Source organism: Ptiloglossa arizonensis, chromosome 1 (genome assembly GCF_051014685.1).
Source record: "Ptiloglossa arizonensis isolate GNS036 chromosome 1, iyPtiAriz1_principal, whole genome shotgun sequence".
NCBI classification, from domain to species: Eukaryota; Metazoa; Arthropoda; class Insecta; order Hymenoptera; family Colletidae; genus Ptiloglossa; species Ptiloglossa arizonensis.
The window spans coordinates 5062588-5083448 of record NC_135048.1 but is presented as its reverse complement, the minus strand read 5'-3'; the positions used below and the strand labels follow the sequence as shown (position 1 = coordinate 5083448).

Sequence of the window (20861 nt, the reverse complement as noted above, 5' to 3'; positions counted from 1 at the left end):
AGAAGTTTGCTGTTCAAGATTACCAAACAATTTTTAGTTATCCTTGATGTACAAGAGTCAGAAAAAAAAAATTACTAAATTCACATTATTTATATACTTTTTCTTATTATATAATAAATTAGAATGTGTAAAATAAAACTTTATGGAATCCTAAACCCTGTAATACAATTCTTTTCGTAGTTTTAAGTATTTATATTTTAAAAACTATGCTGAGCTAATACTTTCATTCAGCACTATGTGTACATATGTATACATCGAGTATTTCTCACGACGCGTGAACATTTGATTTCACATGTGAAAGCAGCATGTCTAAACAATATTATTTACGTACATACAACGAATGAGAATAAGTAACGTTGTGCATTGAAATGAATGTCAGTTTTGAAGAATTTTTAAATTACTATTAAGTAATGGCTCGTTTTAAAATAAACCATTTTATATTGCACGTGTATTTACAATACTGTTGAGAGAATCATTAATTAATCGAAGACAATAAGAAATTGAGGGATGTCTATCCTCGGTATAGGGTTACTGTTTAGTCTTTTAACTTCAGTGAATGGACTACGTGAATATGAGAAGAAAGATTTAATTGCTTTAAGGGAAGAAGTACGATCTATGTTTGATCATGCTTATTCGAGTTACTTAACGTATGCTTATCCATACGATGAATTGCGATCATTAAGTTGTGATGGATTTGATACATGGGGCAGTTTCTCATTGACGCTTATTGATGCGTTAGACACTCTCGCCGTAATGGGTAATTTTTCGGAATTTCGACGTGTGGCAGCGATTATAAGTGCTAGAGCAAACTTTGAAACCAACATAAATGTATCTGTATTTGAAACTAATATACGAGTAGTTGGAGGATTACTTAGTGCTCATCTTTTATCGCGTAAAGCAGGTGTTAATTTAGAACCAGGATGGCCTTGTAATGGTCCACTGTTGCGCCTTGCAGAAGATATGGCAAAACGATTAATTGCAGCTTTTGATACTCCAACAGGAATGCCATATGGTACAGTTAATTTGAAATATGGAGTGCCTGAAGGTGAAACAAGTATTACATGCACTGCTGGCATTGGTACATTTTTATTAGAATTTGGAACTTTATCTAGATTAACTGGGGATCCATTGTATGAAGAAATAGCCATGAATGCTATTAAAGCATTATATTATTATAAATCAAATATTGGATTGGTTGGTAACCATGTTGATGTATTAACCGGTCATTGGACAGCTCAGGATTCTGGAATTGGTGCAGGTGTTGATTCTTATTTTGAATATTTAGCAAAGGGCACATTATTATTTCAAGATCCATTGCTAGCAACAATTTTCCATGAACACAAAGCTGCTATTGAAAAATATATTCGTAGAGAAGATTGGCATTTGTGGGTTTCCATGACAAAAGGTCAAGTGACCTTACCAGTATTTCAATCTTTAGATGCTTATTGGCCTGGAGTACTGAGTCTCTTTGGGGAAGTTGGAGATGCTATGAAGTCATTACATAATTACCATCGTGTTTGGAAACAATTTGGATTTACACCAGAGTTTTATAATATTCCACAAGCCGAAGCAGGCACTGATAGAGAAGGGTATCCATTGAGACCAGAGCTTATAGAATCGGTTATGTATTTGTATAGAGCAACAGGTGACCCTTATTTGATACAGGTAGGAGTGGATATATTAAGAAGCCTGCAGCACAGTGCTAAAACTACATGTGGGTACGCAACTATTAATGATGTCAGGGACCATCGAAAAGCAGATAGAATGGAATCTTTTTTTTTGGCAGAGACAACAAAATATCTTTATCTTCTCTTTGATCTTGATAACTTCATTCACAATTCTGGTCAAAAAGGAGAAATTATTCAGACTCAATGGGGTCAGTGTATTGTAGATGCGGGGGGATATATTTTCAATACAGAAGCACATCCTATAGATCCTGGAGCACTGTATTGCTGTCATCGAAATCAAAATTTGTTCTCAGATCAAAAAGCAACATTATGGAAATTCATTCCTGTAACTGGTCAGAAAGAAGAGGAAAATACTGAGCATAATGCATCATACCAAGATGATACTAAAAACAAATATGATAAACAACAATTTGAAATTGTGAAATTATCTGAAATAAGGCATACTTTCACAAGTGACGTAAAAAACAATTTTAATACAAATTCAGACAATCCTGTTCCTCCCATTAATGATAAGACTGATGAAATTATGACTGAAGAAGAAAGTGAATTAAGTACAAATAATCCAGAGTCCGAACCATTGAAAGTACAAATTGTTGCACCTCCCTCAGTAATTTATAAAGCAGATGATAGTGAAAGTATTGATACTTTTGAAACATCTCCATCTAATGGATATTATGCTACACCTGTTACAAGAAATAATACAGAATCATTTATTAAAAAGACAAGTACAAGAGCAACAAGATTTGTACCACAAATATTACTGGAGAACATTAGAAAAAGGAATTTATATCCTACAAATGCTTCTGCAAGACTGAATTATCAGATTTTATGTTGCCAGTCTCAATCATTCTTACAACGTATATCAATTATAGGCGAATTTTTTTAACAACACTTAAAATAATGTTATATATTAAAATTACGTGTTTCTATTTTCTCCAATGTCCTTTATTGTCATTTATTTTAATGTAAATTCTGCTGAAATAATTGTTAATAATTGAAAACTAATATGATAATAATTATAGTATTGTTTCGTTATAGGTTGTATACTTGAGGACAGGCGCAATTTACAATGAAACATTCGAGTGTGACAGGCTGCGAGTGAACGAGGTGGTATATGACGGCCGCAAACTATGAAGGGTCGCTCAAGTCTTCAGCGACTTCGATTGTATAGGGATATAGGAAAATAAATATTGTTTTTTTTTAAAGGAAAGGTTATTTAAATTTTAAAAAGTTTTAATAAATTGTACTGTTACAATTACTATTGCAATTGCGTGTATTATTATAGTTAAATTATCATGGGCTGAAAAAGAACTTCATTAATGATCGAAAAGAAGATTAGAATTCTCAATAAGTTAAACGCGGCGATAAGAACTATCCTCAAATATAAAAATATCAAATATAAAAATAGTTCGACGCATTCAGTGTGAGAAAAATAAATTAAGAAGTTATACAGCTAAAGAAGTTCGTGAATTAAAATTAAAAGAAAAAAAGGATATGCAATTTTAAAAATTGAAACTGTTTTCGGACATCATTTTTAGAATAGTAGACAATGAGAAATCCACTTGCGGATTTATTATTACGGGAGAAAGCATCGAAAATAGAAAATGAAATTAGGATACCGTCTTCATTCAATGTCAGTAGGGGTTGTTTAACGAAATTTATAGATTGTCACAATATAAGATTAATTATTAAAGTCATCAAAGACTCGAGTGAACTTTATGATTTGCCGCCGTCATCTGTCCTCTCGCTTACTCGATTTATCGTACCTGCCGCGGCAACTATAAAAACAGTGAACGGGATAGAGGGACTACTTACAACGAAACACGAATGACGACCTATAACGAAACAATACTGCAGTTACTATTAATAATTACAAAACATTTTTTGTTTAACAATTCTGTTCATTTTTACTTTAAATTTATAACTATTTAATTTATCTTGGTGTACCAAATTGATAGTACATGATTTGTTTAATTTATTAGTATAAATATTTAAGGATACACAATATTTTACTAAATTTCTAAAGAGATCCTTACTATTTATCTTTTTGTAAATTGCGACATAAATTCAAGTAATATACTGCTTTCTTTCAAAGTATGAGGGTTGTTGTAAACAATATATTTGCACTTATTAATTGTAAAAGTGGTAATAGCTCTATAGAAGATTATGAATTTCTCGTGTGAGAGAATTAATAAATACTCGCTTCAAGGAAAAGTTATTGGACCCGCAATTTGCTTTCTTGTAAGAGCAACGGCAATAGTTGTCTTTCCTTTTTTTTGAAGGGACAACAAATTAAAAACTTTTTTGTATTCTACATTGAATTTTTCTAATAATTTTATCCACTTCCCAAAAAGATTTTCCTTCAGAGTATAATTTTATAAATTTTCGCTTTGAAACGTCTGTTTCTCTTGTTCTAAACATTTCAATATTAATATTTAATCAACAGATAATAAAGTCATTTGTTTTTAGTTTCTTAGCAACCACAGATGGAAAAATATTTCGCGAAACTTCCGCTTCAGTAATACCATCATTAAACCTGTACAAACCCGCGTAATTTGAAAAATTCCCTACGTATATGCTTAATTTTGTGCTAATAAAATACGCGTATTTTTACATATTTACTTAAATATAAACAAATATTTAATGTTATTTATTTTTTTTACTACTTGTTCGCTAAATAATGTGAATTCATATATATAGTCTTGTTACTCTCAAATATGTTTTTAGTTATTCTTCTGTCTATTTTCACTACCAACATAAGTGTATGCACAATTTTGTACTTAAGTACAGTGAAACTTTTGCATCCACAGGGATTCGGTTCCAAACCTTCCATGAATAATCTTATATGGTACACAACACACATACGCATGTGCACATGCACACGCATACACACAATATATATAAGTATACTGAAGTTTCACTTGTAAAATACAATAAAGTAATTAATAATAAAAATAACAAGTAATAACATATATATAATATAAAATATAATAATTATATGAATAATAAATACGATATATATTATTCGAATGTAAATTCACTTTTCAAGATATTCATTGCATTTTAATCATTAGAAGGACCATTTACTTCAGGTGACCATAGTCGCCCGAATATTTCGATTTGATAATAAAATATTATTAATTATTGGAGAAAGCTTTAAAAACCACTCACTTTTTTAAAATTTTAGATGTTTCTATTTTCTGGTTCTATCTAACATCTAAAAACGATTATTTTAATTAATTGCTACATTCGATTGTTATTAACAATTTCATTTTCCATTTTCAAAGTACGTATCTATTTTTTTAAATGGATTACTATATGAAAATGAATGAAATATGATTCTACAATTATATAAATACAATGGATATTTATAATAAAGTAATAATTTACTACAAATACATGTACAAAATATGTATAAGTATAAAATTAGATTTTTGTAAAACAGATGGATATTACAATATAATTTTAACACCATTATAATAACCTTTCATGTTCTCTTTTAAATTTACATATTATTCCTAATAGTCTTAAAGTAATTATATAAACGCGCACAGGAAAAATAATATATTTTACTAAGGGTAACACTTTATCTACCAACATGTTCAGTGGTAGAATTATCACAAATAACTAAAGTTTCATATTCTACATAATGTGTTTCTTGACCATTAACAGGTACATAACATATTTGATGATTTGGTTGTATTTTTCCTATATAATACACACCTTCATGTAAAACTCTGCCTACAAAAAGGGCATGTCCATCTTCTGTTTCTCCAACAGGCAGTGCATTTAAGGGAACACTTCCATCCCATGAGAGTACCCAGTTTATATTTGTACCACACAATACTTGAAATTCTTTTTTATCATAGGAAATTCCACCCCATGCAATTGTACATATATTATTTCTAATACCTCCAGGTGTAAGTGAATCTCTGTGATGCGTACGACCTATGTACAAGCCATCTTCTGAGGCCATTACAACATTTTGTGGAAGTCCAAACGACTCATTATAATCTACCCAAAAATGACACGTATCCACTAGCTGCTGTCTAATAACTAAAGATGTGTGTTCAGATTCTGAAAATAGCAAACACATTAATAATTATATTCACTTATAATTTTATATATCAAGCCTCTAAATCTCACCTTCCATTGAAAATTCACCAGTTGCACCATATGCTGTACTCACTCCTATATAATTTATAACAAATGGATTGCTATCCTTATAAGACATAAAACTTTCTTCATTTTGACGACCAACACTCAAGAATCCATTGCATAACCACCTATCAATAGTAGATTATACATGTAACTTTCAATACATTTTTTATTATGTTTATTCTTTTTTCTCTTATTAATATTAATGAAATATAATTAAATGACTAAATTAAAGATAGAAACTACAAACTATTGTGAAGCTTCAATTCCTTACTGTATCCAAAGATTACACATATTTTGTGCATCTAATATGTCTTTGGTTTCAGTTTCTGCAACATCAGGTTCTTGACTATTTCTTCTTATTGCTGACATCGTGTTTCCCCAGCCTCCAATAATAATCTGAAAAAATAAAATATAATACATTTATGGTAATTTTTTCTACAAATATTGTGAATATAAATACAAAGACATACCTCGTAAACATCAGAATCTGAACCTAAATGAGTACATAAAGCAATTCTTGCATCATGAGCAGCTTGTACCCTTAAATTAATACGCGATTTTGTGATAGGAAAATAACGATAGACTAAACTGCTTGGTGTAATAATGCTAACTGAAAAAAGAATTATTGTTATTATTCTCCAAATAAAATAATCATATTACAGTATTATTTATATAAACATAAGAATACTGATATTATTTATTATAATGTAGTTAAAATAGAAAAAGATATTTTATGAGAATTTCCTTAATTAAATTTACATATACTTGAGATATTAATCGTTTGTAATCTATAAAGTATTTCAATGGCTTTTAAGATTTATTTTCTTTTACAGTTCTACAAATATGATTTTCTATATATTTATATTATATACTGTGCAGTTTTTCACGGTCAAGGCTGTAACGATCAAAAAATGCGTCATGCGAAATCCATGCGATGATATTTACGCGTTTGCTATTAATGTACTTACTAGACATGGTTGTTAGTTTAATCGGGTAAATGACTTCGTGTTATTGTTTCATTGTTTTGTAATTGACTACGACAGGGTAACAACATGCGACCAAATTTTGAATTTTTTAATTTAATATATCAGACATAGTGACTAAATGGCAAACATAGTGACAATTTCCCTCATTTCGGAGATCGAACCTTTAACTGGCATTCTCGCGGAACATCGTACGCATGCGCAGCATGCAAAATAGTTTCATTGGGGTAAATTTAATTTCGATAGCGGGAAAATGAGGACTGGAACTTTTTCTACATCTGTTCTCTCTCGATACTATAAAATCGGACGTTTTCGCATTTAATTACGATTTCAAAGCAATCTGTCGTCACAAGAAGGAATATTAGGTACACGAAGCATCGCGACAACTGGTATTACTACATACCTATCCCACTTTCGCACCAGAAATCTTTCTGCTCTCGAAAGTGTAACACATCTGTGCGCGCTTGATTATTCCTTGTTTATCAAACGTACCGCATTCTTTCGTTAATCCTTTTCTGTATTAAATAGTTCAAATAATTCAAACGAATTGCTAAACTGAATTTGCATGTTAAATATAATCGTTTGATTGACACCATTCAATTACAACTATATAAAAATGTTGTTTTCGATCAATAAATTCCATACTTTCTTTATTCATTTTGTATAAGAACGATACAGAATAGTTTTATTCTTCAACTAGCAAGGTATGAAGAGAAAGCACTTGTAATTGCAAACTAAAATGATTGAAAATTATGAAGTACGGGGATATAAACTAATTTTAAATTCTTAGCTTTAGTTTTGGCGATTAAAGATGAAAAGATTACTATTCGATTCCTTAAGGCGTTCACGAAAATAAGGTTATGATATGTCAATTAAACTCTGAAAAGTATAACAAAAATTTTTTCCGCGCAGAAAAAATATATTACTCTCAACAATATATTACTCTGGCACAACCTCGGTCTTGTTGTATACTTTGAAATATTTCTATTAAGTTTATCCGAAACATAGAAGTAGTTTTAACACAGAAGTGATACATCGTGCAAATCTCGCGTATCGTTTACAGACGCAATGATTTATATTCAACGACATCAAAGAAGCGCCCGCTTGGAATTAGTTTAGCGTCCACTTTCCATTTTCATTTTACTTTCTGCATGCCACACTAACACTGCACGTTGTTACGCATGCGCGACTTTTACTATTTCGCGGTCATGTGATGACCCCTTGGAAAAGTATATAATTTGTACTTCGGTGCGCGGTAAGACCGAAAGGTTGTTTCGATTGTTACATTGAAAAGTCGCGACTAAGAATTCTTTAAAAGTTCTCAACAAATTTTCTCTCCTCCTCTCACATATACTCGCACACGTCATTGTCGTAAGTACGCGAAAATAATGACCAATGAGTATCCGAGGTCATTGTCATTGACGTATTTGAATTCGCCCGATTGTCGCACGGTCGACGTACGTTTTAATGATGCGCGTGTACGGAAAGTAGAAAGCATTACGAAAGGTAATGACAAGGGCGCATACGCAGCGTCATTCCGGCTTTTGCGTCTTCGTGATACTCGTGATCCCATACACTACCGGCTCAATAATTTGAGACCACTGTTATAATATTCATTTTGTCGCGTATTTCCGCCAACTCTTTCTTTTTTATAAGTATCGTTTTATTAACTTAAAATCAATATCGAGCTTTACTACTGGTGATTCGATAATAGTGTAATACAACTAAAATTGAATCAAAATTCGCATTAACTGAAATTATTGTTGAAGATTCACCGTATTTTTGAAGAAGCCATGAGAAACTTTCTTTCAGACGAAAGGCAATTGGTATTCATGGGACTCGTACATTTTATGCGGGATGTAAACCGAGCAAAGCGCTCTTTCCGATGTTTACGAATTTCGATCCTTAAGTGAGATCTTCTTGAGTATTAAAATAAGAACACGTCGTGTTTTAAGTAGGCTGGCCTTAAATCTCATCAACGATGTTCTCGCGACATCTCTGAAATAATAAGATTGCGTGGGAACGACGATGATAAACACTTCAATGTTGCTGTAATACTAAGATTGTATAACAAAGATTATTTAATCTTTCGTGTGAATTTATTTATATTCCATGTTCTACTAAACTGTCTTTTATGTAGAAAACAGGCTATTCTATAAATCGAGTACTTCTGAATTTCAAATTATGCAGACATTTTTACCAAGAAAATAATTATAGTTACCCTTTCAAAGCGATTGAATACTTTTCTCGACGACAAATGTTTGCATTCTTGTCATTACTTCGTTGACTAATCAGTAACAGCAGGTAAAAAAAAATTTGTCGTTAGAAGATATTAATCGTAAGTATGAAAGTAAACACGATCAGTAAACGTAAACAGAAATTGAAGTCGTTATCTTTAATTTTGATTATTGTATTCGCAATCTATGAGAAGATGCAACGTCACGCGTCTTCTTTTCTCGCGTCTAGTCCCGGTAAAGAAAAGTTACCCACCCACCGTAACAAATATCCGTTAACCTTGATAAAGAAATCGGGGCAACACACATATTTTCAAGAGCCGGGAAATGCAATAATGATCAAGTTAATCGAAAATAAAGATGTGAAAAGTTCGAAAGTGCACGTATTTGCGTGCGAAACCGAACAATATAAAACTGGCCATTATTCGACTATGAAAATAGGAAAATATTAAACTGGAACATCGATATGACCTGATTCTCATATAGAAAGGGGGGAGGGAGTACTTTTGTTGAATTATAGTTACCATAACGCCACTTATTACTCTCTATGCGATGATAATTTCGACATTGCGTTCTACACTGATTGATAGTATTCCGTGAAAGGGATACTTTTCTGTACGTATTAAAAAGTCTAATTGCGCCTAGGTAGGTCATGCTCCTCGTAGTTCACTGAATAGTTAGACGCACGACTGACCCATTGCTTTCCCCGTAAAAGTGAAGAGTTAAATCAGGTTGACTCTTTCTCCCTGCTCTGTATGGTCGAGTACCAACCAATGTCCTATCAGTATGTGCACATCAAGATCGCTTTTACCTTTTTGTAAGCGAGGAGGGATTCCTAGGAGTATAAAACCGTAAGAAGAAGATTCGCATACCAGTATGTGTGTAGTTTCAATTTGACGAAGAAACCTTGGGTCCGCGGCTCGTAACACATTATTCGTAACTTGAATACGGACTTCCCTTATCATGGCGAAAATAATTTCGCTCGTGAGTACAATTGATATTGTATTTTCCGTTTATTTATCGTTCAGAGGCTGAATGTCGATCGAATGATGACACAATTAAATGTAATTTTTTTTTTTTTTGTAATATTACCCTTTTGTTTGTGTTCTTACGTTTGGATCAACCATCGGGTCCTTTGATCAAATGTCTGGTAGAATATTAACATTTTAGAGTAGTTTCACTCGTCGGTAATGACTCAGTTAGTGTTTAATAGTCCTCTTTCGAAGATTATTGCCCGTTGCATTGTTATTAGTCATATGATGGTAAAATTGTTCTACTTTTAGACTTCAGTAATCTTCGGCTGCATCTTGCTGGTGCGCGCAGAACCACCAGCCTCCAGTATGTATTGATATTATATATACATATATGTATATATATATGTATTATACAGGATTAATTATTTTCGGAGTTTTATTCACATTATTTCATAACATAAAAATATATCAAATTATTTCTTCACTATTTGTGCTAAAATGTGTAGCTTATTTTTTTAATGTCTTAATTTGTAATTATAATTATGACCGTTGTAAACAAAAAGATGTTTTTCATTTGATACATTTTTCATTACTTACACTCAACCTATTGTAGGTTTCTCCATGACAGGAGACAACAATGGCTACGATTATAATAGTAATACCATCAAAGATGGTCACAGAGAAAATACGGATTTTTATGCTGGTGGAAATAATGGACACTCGACTAATAGTAGGAGCCAAGGAAATCTCGAAGAAAGTTTAAGAAGCAATATTTACAACGGATTTTCTCCAAGTTCTCACAACAGTGGTTTCCAAGGATTTTCTAGTAGCGCGCGTGAAAATCTTGGTACGAGTTCTTATTTCACGAACGATCCTGCACCCTCTTCTTTTGAGAATTATGCCAACAGTAATAACAACGGAGATTCTACTTTTGAAGGATATGCACAAAGCAACGATCAATCGGGATCCGATTTTGCTCAGTTTTCCAACAATAAACATAAGAATTCTCCCTACATGAGATTCTCAGACAATTTACCTGGTGCCTCTAACACAGGAAGTTTCTCTGACGTATCTCCTGAAAGTTCTGCATTTAGAGATTATTCTGGAGATGCTTTTAAAAGCCATGCACCAGGAGGATACATGGATAGTGACCAAACATACAGTAGAGAACCTTCTAACTTGTTTAATGGCCCTAGTAATGATTATTCATATGGGAAACACAAAGAAAGTATTTTTGGAATGGGAAGTAATAATAAGTATACAAGTGACGCGTATCCTCTTCATTCCGAGACACGTTATGTACGTGGAAACCATGGAAATATAGGACGCGAGTATGCATCTCCCGCGTATTTATCAAATTCTGCAAGCAGTTCTTTCAGTGGCATACGTGGAAGCTCTAGCCTTTACAATTCAGGAAAATTTAGTAAATACAACAAATATGCAGGTGATTATGCATCTACTGCAGGTTTGAATTATCTTTCAAAGGACCAAGATACAGATTATTCATTTAGTAACTATGGAAAGGGCAGTGGAAAGTTAACAACATTTAAGGATGGCAGGCCAAGTAGCTATAGCAGTCAAGCTTACCTTGGTGGACCGTCGTATCTTAATAAAATTGCTACAAGTTACAAAAGTAAACCAAGTTTCATGAACTATCTAAGCAGTTCTCCAGTTAGTTATCCTTCAATGTCGAGTTTACATAGTAGTTTCAATGGTAATAGCTACACAGATAGTCCCATGCTTAGAAGATATAGAAGCAGTAGTGGATATGTTCCTGGACATGGAAGTACATACTCTGGTTATTATTAACATTTTTTACATGACAAGTGTGATGAACATGTTATATTTTGTACATATTTATTAAATGCATATTTAATGTTAATTAAAAGTATAAGTATTGATATGTTGTTTAAAATAAAATTATTTAAGAAAATCACATAAATGGTCTTTTATATATTTATTCTTCTTATCTCTTTTGAACCATTGTTATAACAAATTTGGTTTCAATTATGGCGGCGTTCGAGGAAGCTTTGGTTTTGATAAAAATGCTTCTTTACTATCAAGTTCGTTTTCTTGTATCCATGAAATATTATCACTTATGGCTTTATTATCATTAGTAATGTTCCTACAAAAAGAATATCTAATTCTGTATAATATGCAACACAGTGTAATAAAAAAATATAATAACAATCAACAAAATATATAATTTATTTAAAAGCTCGTACTATATAAAAAGTTTTAAATCCTGATATAAATGTATAAAGTGGTGCATAAATATATGATGCAATAATATACATGAATTTTAAAATCACGCAGTGCACTGTATCAATATTAAAATCTTGACTCACAATGACGCTATACTGCTTAATTTCTGCATGACTGAAAGAGGAAGAATTTGCAAAAATTATTAACCACTTACACGTTTTAATGATTAATTAAAAATAAAATTGTAATTAGATTCAGAATGTAATTTAAAATATTTGCTTGGATTGTTAATACTGTATAACTTTGGTTAAGAACTTTACTTTTATTTGGTAAAATATTAAATAATTCTAATAAATATTTTGTCCACAAAGTGATAACATTCATATTTAGCACAAAATACATTATTTATATATATATGTCATCAAGACTTTATCACTTTCATTTACTTGCTCTAATTTTTTCATGATCATGACCAAATATATCTTTAAGAGAAAGTTGCAGAGCTTTCACTACTTGCAACTTATCTGGGAAACGACTTTTACAATTGACATGTTAAACGTGGTAAGAATGCAAGACGTTTAGAAATTTTTGAAAAAGTAGTTAATTAATATGAAACTTTTCTTTAATACAATAGAACCAAGAAAGTTTTATAAGATATACACACTTGTTGATTCAGCTTCACTTCCAACCTCTAAAAGCATTGACGATGCGAAAGTAGTTTTGCTACTCTTCCTACAACAAAATTTCATTAATTCTGATATGTAATTTTACCGATAACGAATTTATAATCACTTATGAAAATTACACAATGTAAATAGTATAATTTTTGAATCTATTAATTATTATAATACTGAAATTGATATTAATACAAAGAAGACAATGTTTACTAACAATCTTTTATATTTAAACAATGAAATTCTAATAAAATAATTAAACATCTTGTTGCAATATACTTGTTTTATTAAAATAGCAACGAACTTGGAAGATTGATTTTCGTACAAATACACAGCACTTTCATTGTAATTCTCATCTACTGAATTCATATTGTTTTTCAATACTTTTAACTGTGTGCTTTTTGAGCTTTTTTTTTTTGTTCTTCTATTAGTTGGTATGTTCACATTAAACTGTTTTGGTAATTGTATTTGAGTATTCAGTACTATATCTTTATAATGATTTTTTAAAATGTTCAAATGAGTGTTTGTATCAATTTCTACATAATTTTCAGTTACAGATTCAGAACCTTTCAAGTTATTGATCACTTTGGATGGAAAATCCAATATTTTGTTTGTATTTTGTAAACTAACTTGTTGACCCTTAAAAACATGAATTTTATTATGAAATATTCATTCTATAATAGAGTTTAATTGAAGTATCAGTGTATTTTACGACAATGCTCTATTTTCTTCATTAATACCTTGGACGAAGAAGAAATTAATTTATGCACGTGTAATTTTGAATTTATGTATGTTTTTTTCATCAAATCCTGTACTGCCGTAGTATTATTTCTGTTTTTTATCTCATACCTTCTGTGTACTGATCTTTTCAAAAAACAATAACTTTTTGTTAATATATAGAATACATGTAATACACGAATAAAAAGACATATAATGCAAATAACATAATAATACCGGGGCACATGTTTCCCACATGATATTGATGCATGACCAGAATATAAATTTTGTATTTGTTCTTGATCATCATATATGACAGAGTCCATTGTATTTGTTTTAAATTGTTTGAACAATGATACATCTGAACTTAGTTCCTTTTCCTGAGAAGTTTTTGGTAAAACACTGTAGCATGATGTGAGTAATGATTCTCCACACAATTCTCCATAATTATGTTTCACTGGGTCATTTTCTTCCAACTCATTTTCTAATACATCAAATTCTTCCTGAAAAAATAATATTGTTAAATATTATAAAATATTAATAATATTAATAATATTAATAATTAATTAATATTTATATTAATTAATTAATATTAATTAATATTATATTAATAATTATTAATAATTAATTAATAATATTATTAAATAAATTAAGCTCTAGTATATTACTTACATTATCATTATCTGCCATTTCTTCAATTTCTGTTTCAATGGTAATCTCGCCTCTGTGTATTTTTAAAATATAATCCAGGTGTTTCCTATCATTCATTTTATTGTGTTATTTTTAAACTTTAGAATAATACAAGTTTTATATATAGTGTTTTATTTTACCTCATTTCTCCATTTTTCTGCTTGCTATACTGTTCTAATAGGGATGAAAACTTCAACTTTTTTGCTACTTCATTAATTATGCGATTTGTCAAAAAATTATTTAATGCTCTATTAACATATGGCAATACCTAACACATGCATATATACAACATTAAAATCGCCTGTACTCTATCTTCCATAAAACAAAATAAACAATTTACTACAATGCACATACCGATGTATGATCTATTAGAAGCAAATCGGTTAGTGTTGAAATAAGTAGAGATGCCATACTAGATGCTCTTCTTTGAGCTATTTGATGTAATGACAAATTCATTAAAAGAGCTGTAGCATATTCTAATCTATAAGAGTTCATAATGCGATATTGGTCATGTAAATGATGAATCAACCACTCTACTAATCCATTTTCTATCATATATATTCTCTGCTGTTTGCGAACTGATAACTTCTGCAGCATTGCAATCATCATATTACAGGTAAATGTATCTATATCATTATCGGAAGTATTCTTGAGGCAATTGTATACCTATAATATTTTATCTATTTGTTCTATAATCTTAACTAGCAACGATATAATGTAAATTTAAATTTTCTTAATAAATTAACATACCACATCAACAACAGTAGAATCAAATGACAAATAATCTCGTCCGCATCTAAACGATGCTAAAGCATTTAATAATCTTGTAGTTGATTGCTGCAAAGGATGTGGCATAATAATATTATCTGGTGTTAATAAATATGGTAAAATAGATTTGCCTTTATAGTTAGCAATTTGACCATGAAGTCCTAGCAAATCTCTGCTTATGTACTCATGTATTACTTCATCTCTTTCCCCAGATTGGCTAAGTGTCATTTTCTAAAATAGATAATGGTACTGTAATTTGTATGCCAATATTTTAAGAACTATTAAATGCTAACAACCAACAATCTATTGCTTACCCTTCGCAATGCTTGTAAGAGAAACAGTTTTGTTTTAGTACTCCCATTTATTAGATGTAACTTGATCTTTTTAAAATTCAATAATTTGGGGGGTATAGGAGTAACATATGACTTCGAATGTTCAATAATTTTCATCCCTGAATGAGATTTATCTAATAGTAGCTCTGAAGAGCACTGTGTACATATAATATACAATAATATATGAATATTAATATAACTGTTATATATATTATAACTGTTACTTACATAAGAACTGTCTTTTATGTTTTGATTAAATAAATCTGGAAAAATTCTAATGCAAGTCTCCAGCATAGTTTGAAAATCAATAGTTTGACCTTTCACTGAATTTTCTAAGGCAGTTGTTAATACTCTTGCAATGCTCATTAATTTATGATAATCTGCATGTAATTTATGAAATCTTATTTTTAATTTTTCATAATTGGAACGAATAGTACATAAATGAGAGTTTGTGGCTGCTAATTCTTGAGTACATTGAATTAATTTTTTATTGCTTCTAACCAATTGTGATGAATGTACTTCTTCTGTACAAGAATGCATCGGTACAGTCTGTATACTTCTACAACAAAGAAATCAAATATGATATAAAGCATTATATTTTAACTATATTTAGAGAGTACATTGTTAGTCAGATATTGGAAATATTTCATACTTTGATTTCTGATTATACTTCATATCATCAGATAAAGTATATTGTTCTTCAACTTCATAATTTTCTAGAAACAGTGGAATGTTCCTATCATTTGGTATGATTGGTATATTTTTGTACCCAGCTATTTTCTTTATAATGGTATCCTTTTGCAATTCTCCTGATTCATGCTCCAGAGATGTTTTATTTGAATTTATATCATTGTTTCTCATATCGCTGAAATTCTTTAAATTGAACAAACTTTTATGTAGTACATTATACTTACAGAAGTTTTCATTTAATAAATATTATTCTTGTAGTAACACATAATTTGCTTACTTGTTGTTCATATTTCTTAAGGAACAGATATAAGTTTTCCGTTACTTTATCTACCCAACTTTTTTCAAATACTTTAGAAAGAGATGGTTCTGTACATGGATTCTCGATAAAGGGTAATGCAAAAAAGGGTCGTAGTTCCATATCATCCTCCAATTCTTTACCAGTAGAATTCAAAAATTTACATAACTCATCCATACTATCGTTCATATTCTTCTCTATTTCAGTGTTAAAATTCTGTGTTATTAATGTTATATCAATTATTACAAGTGTATTATTTTTTGTTTGGTTATTTATACTATTAATTTTATACATACATTCATCATAATTCAAATTAAAAAAATAAATTTATATAAAGTTATTTGAAAAATTATTTGATATCAATTAACATTAATGTATCAAGTTAATTGAAGTTTAATAAAACCTTTAACAAAAAAATATTAAATAAGTTAAAAAAGAATAACTATAAAATAAATTAAATCTTTTATATCGGAAATCATTGAAATTACCTCTTCACACTTTGAATCTTGATGACGTAAAGATGTTATTGAATTAACTGTTTCCATCTGTGTTTTATCTAAGCAATTATAAACATAAATATTACTATAACTTCAAAAATTTTAAGTATATCATGGTATTTTTTCTTTTTCTTTATACCAATGTAAAATTAACATACGTTTAGGTAACATTATAAAGTATACATATAAATTTAATGTCAGAGTTTTATAGGTTCTTGTTTGTTTAGCATCTTCAGGTATTAACAAATTCCATAACTAAAAACAAGTTCTTTGCGTTAAAAATTATATGGTTGATTGAAACAAAATACTTTTATCATACCTTAAAAAATGTTCTCCAGTCTCCTGACATATAACTTAATATTATTTGCTCGTAAGAATTTGCAGAATCTTCATTATTTGTGTTTAAATTTATTAAAAACTGTTTGAAACCCTTACTTTCAGCTTCAGCTATTAATGTCCCAGCAGTGTTTTCAAAATTGTGTTTTATGAGTAACTATAAAACAACATTTTTATATAGTTTGAATTATTAAAAAAAAATACTTAGAAAATCAGAATTACCTATTAAAGTATACATGATCACATGATATAAGTATTTTACAAAATATACCTGATGAACAAGCCTTAAATCCTTGTTATCCATTTGATCTATTGTACAACTTTTATTCATTTTCCTTTTTATTTTTTTAGTCAATCATACAATATTATACGGATATAATATAATAAACCATTATAATTATTTTAGAGAACTTGCATGACATGAATAATCACACGAAGAATATTTCTTTCGATAAAATTGATTTTACGCAAACATTGCTAAGCGATTCACAATGTCTTGTTCACATTGATTTACATATTTAATATGGAAATATTTTCAAATCTACATTGAAAATGTAAATTTACGTACAATAAATATTTATCGTATCAAAATAATTTACTACTCAAATTGCTAATTTATTTTTGTCTGACAAAATATTAATGAAAAAAAATATATCGATCTGACAGTCGTTAGAAACTTGTGATTACCGTAGGGTTATATTTAAAGTGTATTTAATTTTTTGCTGAAAAATTGTGAACAAATTAACATACGTCTCATTTTAAAAAATTTTATTTTTGAAACACCTTGTACACATTTTTATTTGTTTACAGAAATAACAACAGTGATATATTACTTCTTCATAAATAGTAAATTGTAGACTGATCAATTCTTTTCAACTGCTACAATATGGAAAAACATAAATTTGTTTTTGCTGAAAATATGATTCCAGAGGTTAATTTTAGCATAATTAACATTTGCACTGGAGGTTAGAGTTTGTTTCTGTGCTATAAAATGATTGATTTATCGTAGGTGCCTAACTCAGTTGCGTACATACCAAATTTCATTACAAAAGAAGAAGAAGCAGAAATTATAAAACAGATTAATTATGTTCCTTTACCAAAGTGGACACAGTTGAGTCATCGTAGATTACAGAATTGGGGTGGTATTCCACATCCCAATGGTATGATAGCTGAAGAAATACCAACCGTATGTACTTTATATGTTTAATGATATGTAGTATTTGAACAAAAAGTGACATTCAAATCTGTACTAATAATAATTTTTCAGTGGCTTAGAAAATATATTAATAAAGTGTCATCTTGTAATGTCTTTGAAAAAGAGAAGTTACCCAATCATGTTTTAATTAATGAATACTTACCTGGACAAGGAATAATGGTATGTAACAAGTTTCATGCGATTTACAGTTTTTATTGTATATATATGAACAAAGTATAAGATATCTATGTTTGTATAAATTAAGGTATAAAGTATGATGCTTATTTATCAGGCACACTCAGATGGCCCACTTTTCTACCCCATTGTAACAACAATTAGTTGTGGCTCTCATACACTTCTCGATTTCTATAAACGACTGGACAGTACACAGGTTGTAATAACTGCAATATATTAAAACCTTTTAAAGATCTTTTGAACATTTCTAACACGTGTTATTTTAATATTTTTTTTTCAGCTACAAAAACTTAACTTAGAATTTAGTCTCCTATTAGAACGTAGAAGCCTGTTTATTCTCCAAGGAGATTTGTACCATCATTATTTACATTCAATTGCAGAAAGAGATATGGATGTTATTTCAAAGTCTGTGATAAAAAATTTGAACATATGCAAAGAACAATTTTCAGAAGAGCAGATATTAAAACGGGACATTAGATTGTCTTTAACAATCAGACATGTTCCTAAAACTAGTAAATTAAAACTAAAAATTGGATAATACAGTTTGTAAAAATATATTATCCGTCTACATGTATTGCAAAGTGATTTAAAGGACAATGAAACTTCAAGAATGATAAGTAATCTTTGTATATTAAATTATTTATAAAATTTATAAATATTTATTTACAAAATATCTTTACCTTAAGATACTTCAGCTTTAGAAGGCATTGCAGTATCTGCATCGTCATAATTTTCTAAACTTACATCCATTATTTCCTCATTGCGTTCATTCAACATTCCTTGCAAAGAATGTATAGAAGAAATTAAAACATGAAATTGTTTACGTCTCATTTCTAATTTGTGTTCTAACTGTTCAGACTTTTCCTGCATGTTAAACCATGTTTATATTAACTTTCTTTAATTTCACAATAACAGAATATTATTATAATTTAATCATTTACCTTTAATTTGTCTAGTTCTTCACGTAATGTAGCAAGTTTCAAATTAGTTTCTACTCGATCTGGTTGTTCGTTTATAACTTTTGCTAATACATCATACTCAATTCTGTTCTTTCTTACACGTTTTGCATCCTGCAACTCTGTCTTTGTTTTTTCTATATTTCTTTTAGCCTCTTCTATTTGAATTTCAATTTCTTTTGATAATTGTTCATAACTTTTTAATTCTTCTTGACTCATATTGGAGACTAGTCTGGATTTTCGTTGTGCAAATTCACATTGAGCAAGTTGTGACAACATTCTCTCGTGTAGTGTGTTGTCTAGATCTGGACTATTTATCCATTTAATGAAAGATTTCAAAAGCATATTTATCCTACGATCATCTCCAGTTCCATCTCCATCTATGAGTAACCTTCGACGTATTACTTCTTCTATAAACAAACAAATTAGAAAAGTATTATTTTTAGCCTAATAATGTAACAAATATGCATTCATGAAAAATTTAAATACTATGACAGGTTATATTTATGCAGTAATGTAAAGAACTTACCGTCAGACATCGTTTCACCTTTACAAAAAAAATGCGTTAACTAATGTAAATAATATATTATTTTTTTATTATATACAACTGGTGTTACTTATTTACTATTAATATATACAGAACAATATTATGAAAGGACAAAATGTTTAAAAACGTTGTTTTGAACGCGGCGCATGACGTATTCTATGATACAATTTGAGACGTTTTAATGCGCCCTCTGTGAAATCATACACATGATCATTACAAATAAAAGTAAATACTTGAAACTTTATATTTGTTTCTTCAGATCTTTATTAATGGTATATATTTTACTAAATATGAATACATTTGTCAAAAAATTAAAATTAAACATTTAAAGCGCTTTTTATATATATTTATATCACTTTTTAAATATCATCAGTATTGTGTACAAAATGAATCGCTCAATATTAGAATTTACAAAATATATTGAACACTTTTTACAAAAAATGTGGCATATGCTAGGATATTTTCAATAAAGGAACAATTGTAATAAGTATCTTTCATGACATCATAACTGAATGTACAATAAAGGTACACAATATTAATAATAATTAAAGATATATAATGTTACAGCATGTGTGAATTACAATTCTATAAAACACATTTATTACAATTACTACACTATCCACATTAGTTCATTTTTCTCTATGTATATAAAAAATTTCAGTATAAAAATGGTTAGATATTTGAGATTACTATCTCAAATAGTAGTTTTTATTACTTTAAATAA

The 20861-nt window shown here is 29.6% G+C and overlaps 6 protein-coding genes across 18 annotated transcripts; 3 read left to right on the top strand and 3 right to left on the bottom strand.

The window, feature by feature from the left end:
- Nucleotides 1–189: 189 nt before the first annotated feature.
- On the top strand, nucleotides 190–4911 carry LOC143146374 (ER degradation-enhancing alpha-mannosidase-like protein 2). Of its 2 annotated transcripts, XM_076310736.1 has the most exons (2): nucleotides 190–1258; nucleotides 1439–4911. In XM_076310736.1, the coding sequence occupies exons 1-2, from the start codon at nucleotides 508–510 to the stop codon at nucleotides 2572–2574; spliced, it is 1887 nt and encodes a 628-aa protein (XP_076166851.1). In that variant the 5' UTR covers nucleotides 190–507; the 3' UTR covers nucleotides 2575–4911. The 2 variants fall into 2 exon arrangements, with proteins under 2 accessions (XP_076166851.1, XP_076166763.1); XM_076310648.1 differs by having other exon boundaries at nucleotides 191–4908.
- A 147-nt stretch (nucleotides 4912–5058) lies between these two features.
- Nucleotides 5059–7529, bottom strand: LOC143146668 (C3 and PZP-like alpha-2-macroglobulin domain-containing protein 8). 2 transcript variants are annotated; one of them, XM_076311279.1, is made up of 5 exons: nucleotides 7236–7529; nucleotides 6320–6459; nucleotides 6121–6245; nucleotides 5835–5974; nucleotides 5059–5765 (listed from the first exon to the last, which is right to left on the bottom strand). In XM_076311279.1, exons 3-5 carry the CDS (start codon nucleotides 6216–6218, stop codon nucleotides 5275–5277), a joined length of 729 nt encoding a protein of 242 aa, XP_076167394.1. In that variant the 5' UTR covers nucleotides 6219–6245; nucleotides 6320–6459; nucleotides 7236–7529; the 3' UTR covers nucleotides 5059–5274. The 2 variants fall into 2 exon arrangements, with proteins under 2 accessions (XP_076167394.1, XP_076167309.1); XM_076311194.1 differs by lacking the exon at nucleotides 7236–7529 and adding an exon at nucleotides 6818–7025 and having other exon boundaries at nucleotides 5060–5765.
- Nucleotides 7530–8052: 523 nt separating this feature from the next.
- On the top strand, nucleotides 8053–11976 carry LOC143146475 (uncharacterized). 4 transcript variants are annotated; one of them, XM_076311001.1, is made up of 4 exons: nucleotides 8053–8203; nucleotides 9889–10050; nucleotides 10350–10404; nucleotides 10654–11976. In XM_076311001.1, the coding sequence occupies exons 2-4, from the start codon at nucleotides 10030–10032 to the stop codon at nucleotides 11847–11849; spliced, it is 1272 nt and encodes a 423-aa protein (XP_076167116.1). In that variant the 5' UTR covers nucleotides 8053–8203; nucleotides 9889–10029; the 3' UTR covers nucleotides 11850–11976. The 4 variants fall into 4 exon arrangements, with proteins under 4 accessions (XP_076167116.1, XP_076167031.1, XP_076167193.1 ...); XM_076310916.1 differs by having other exon boundaries at nucleotides 8058–8203; nucleotides 9712–10050; XM_076311078.1 differs by lacking the exon at nucleotides 8053–8203 and having other exon boundaries at nucleotides 8321–10050; nucleotides 10654–10887; nucleotides 10978–11976.
- LOC143146760 (putative RNA/DNA demethylase ALKBH6) lies at nucleotides 8160–20272 on the top strand. 4 transcript variants are annotated; one of them, XM_076311488.1, is made up of 6 exons: nucleotides 8160–8338; nucleotides 18055–18175; nucleotides 18254–18430; nucleotides 18512–18619; nucleotides 18732–18830; nucleotides 18915–20272. In XM_076311488.1, exons 2-6 carry the CDS (start codon nucleotides 18131–18133, stop codon nucleotides 19170–19172), a joined length of 687 nt encoding a protein of 228 aa, XP_076167603.1. In that variant the 5' UTR covers nucleotides 8160–8338; nucleotides 18055–18130; the 3' UTR covers nucleotides 19173–20272. The 4 variants fall into 4 exon arrangements, with proteins under 4 accessions (XP_076167603.1, XP_076167760.1, XP_076167683.1 ...); XM_076311645.1 differs by lacking the exon at nucleotides 8160–8338 and adding an exon at nucleotides 15404–15422; XM_076311568.1 differs by lacking the exon at nucleotides 8160–8338 and adding an exon at nucleotides 17687–17798.
- On the bottom strand, nucleotides 11983–17729 carry LOC143146190 (lisH domain-containing protein ARMC9). Of its 4 annotated transcripts, none has more exons than XM_076310368.1 (18): nucleotides 17467–17729; nucleotides 17228–17401; nucleotides 17067–17163; nucleotides 16900–16967; nucleotides 16394–16627; nucleotides 16079–16299; nucleotides 15655–15985; nucleotides 15409–15582; nucleotides 15077–15325; nucleotides 14681–14992; nucleotides 14467–14594; nucleotides 14309–14393; nucleotides 13874–14139; nucleotides 13660–13783; nucleotides 13224–13558; nucleotides 12910–12977; nucleotides 12389–12419; nucleotides 11983–12165 (listed from the first exon to the last, which is right to left on the bottom strand). In XM_076310368.1, the coding sequence occupies exons 2-18, from the start codon at nucleotides 17255–17257 to the stop codon at nucleotides 12048–12050; spliced, it is 2871 nt and encodes a 956-aa protein (XP_076166483.1). In that variant the 5' UTR covers nucleotides 17258–17401; nucleotides 17467–17729; the 3' UTR covers nucleotides 11983–12047. The 4 variants fall into 4 exon arrangements, with proteins under 4 accessions (XP_076166483.1, XP_076166405.1, XP_076166644.1 ...); XM_076310290.1 differs by having other exon boundaries at nucleotides 17516–17729; XM_076310529.1 differs by lacking the exons at nucleotides 17228–17401; nucleotides 17467–17729 and having other exon boundaries at nucleotides 16394–16608; nucleotides 17067–17136.
- Nucleotides 18604–20288, bottom strand: Thoc7 (THO complex subunit 7). 2 transcript variants are annotated; one of them, XM_076311759.1, is made up of 4 exons: nucleotides 20120–20288; nucleotides 19576–20000; nucleotides 19315–19498; nucleotides 18604–19041 (listed from the first exon to the last, which is right to left on the bottom strand). In XM_076311759.1, exons 1-3 carry the CDS (start codon nucleotides 20127–20129, stop codon nucleotides 19316–19318), a joined length of 618 nt encoding a protein of 205 aa, XP_076167874.1. In that variant the 5' UTR covers nucleotides 20130–20288; the 3' UTR covers nucleotides 18604–19041; nucleotide 19315. The 2 variants fall into 2 exon arrangements, with proteins under 2 accessions (XP_076167874.1, XP_076167952.1); XM_076311837.1 differs by having other exon boundaries at nucleotides 18605–18840.
- Nucleotides 20289–20861: the final 573 nt, after the last annotated feature.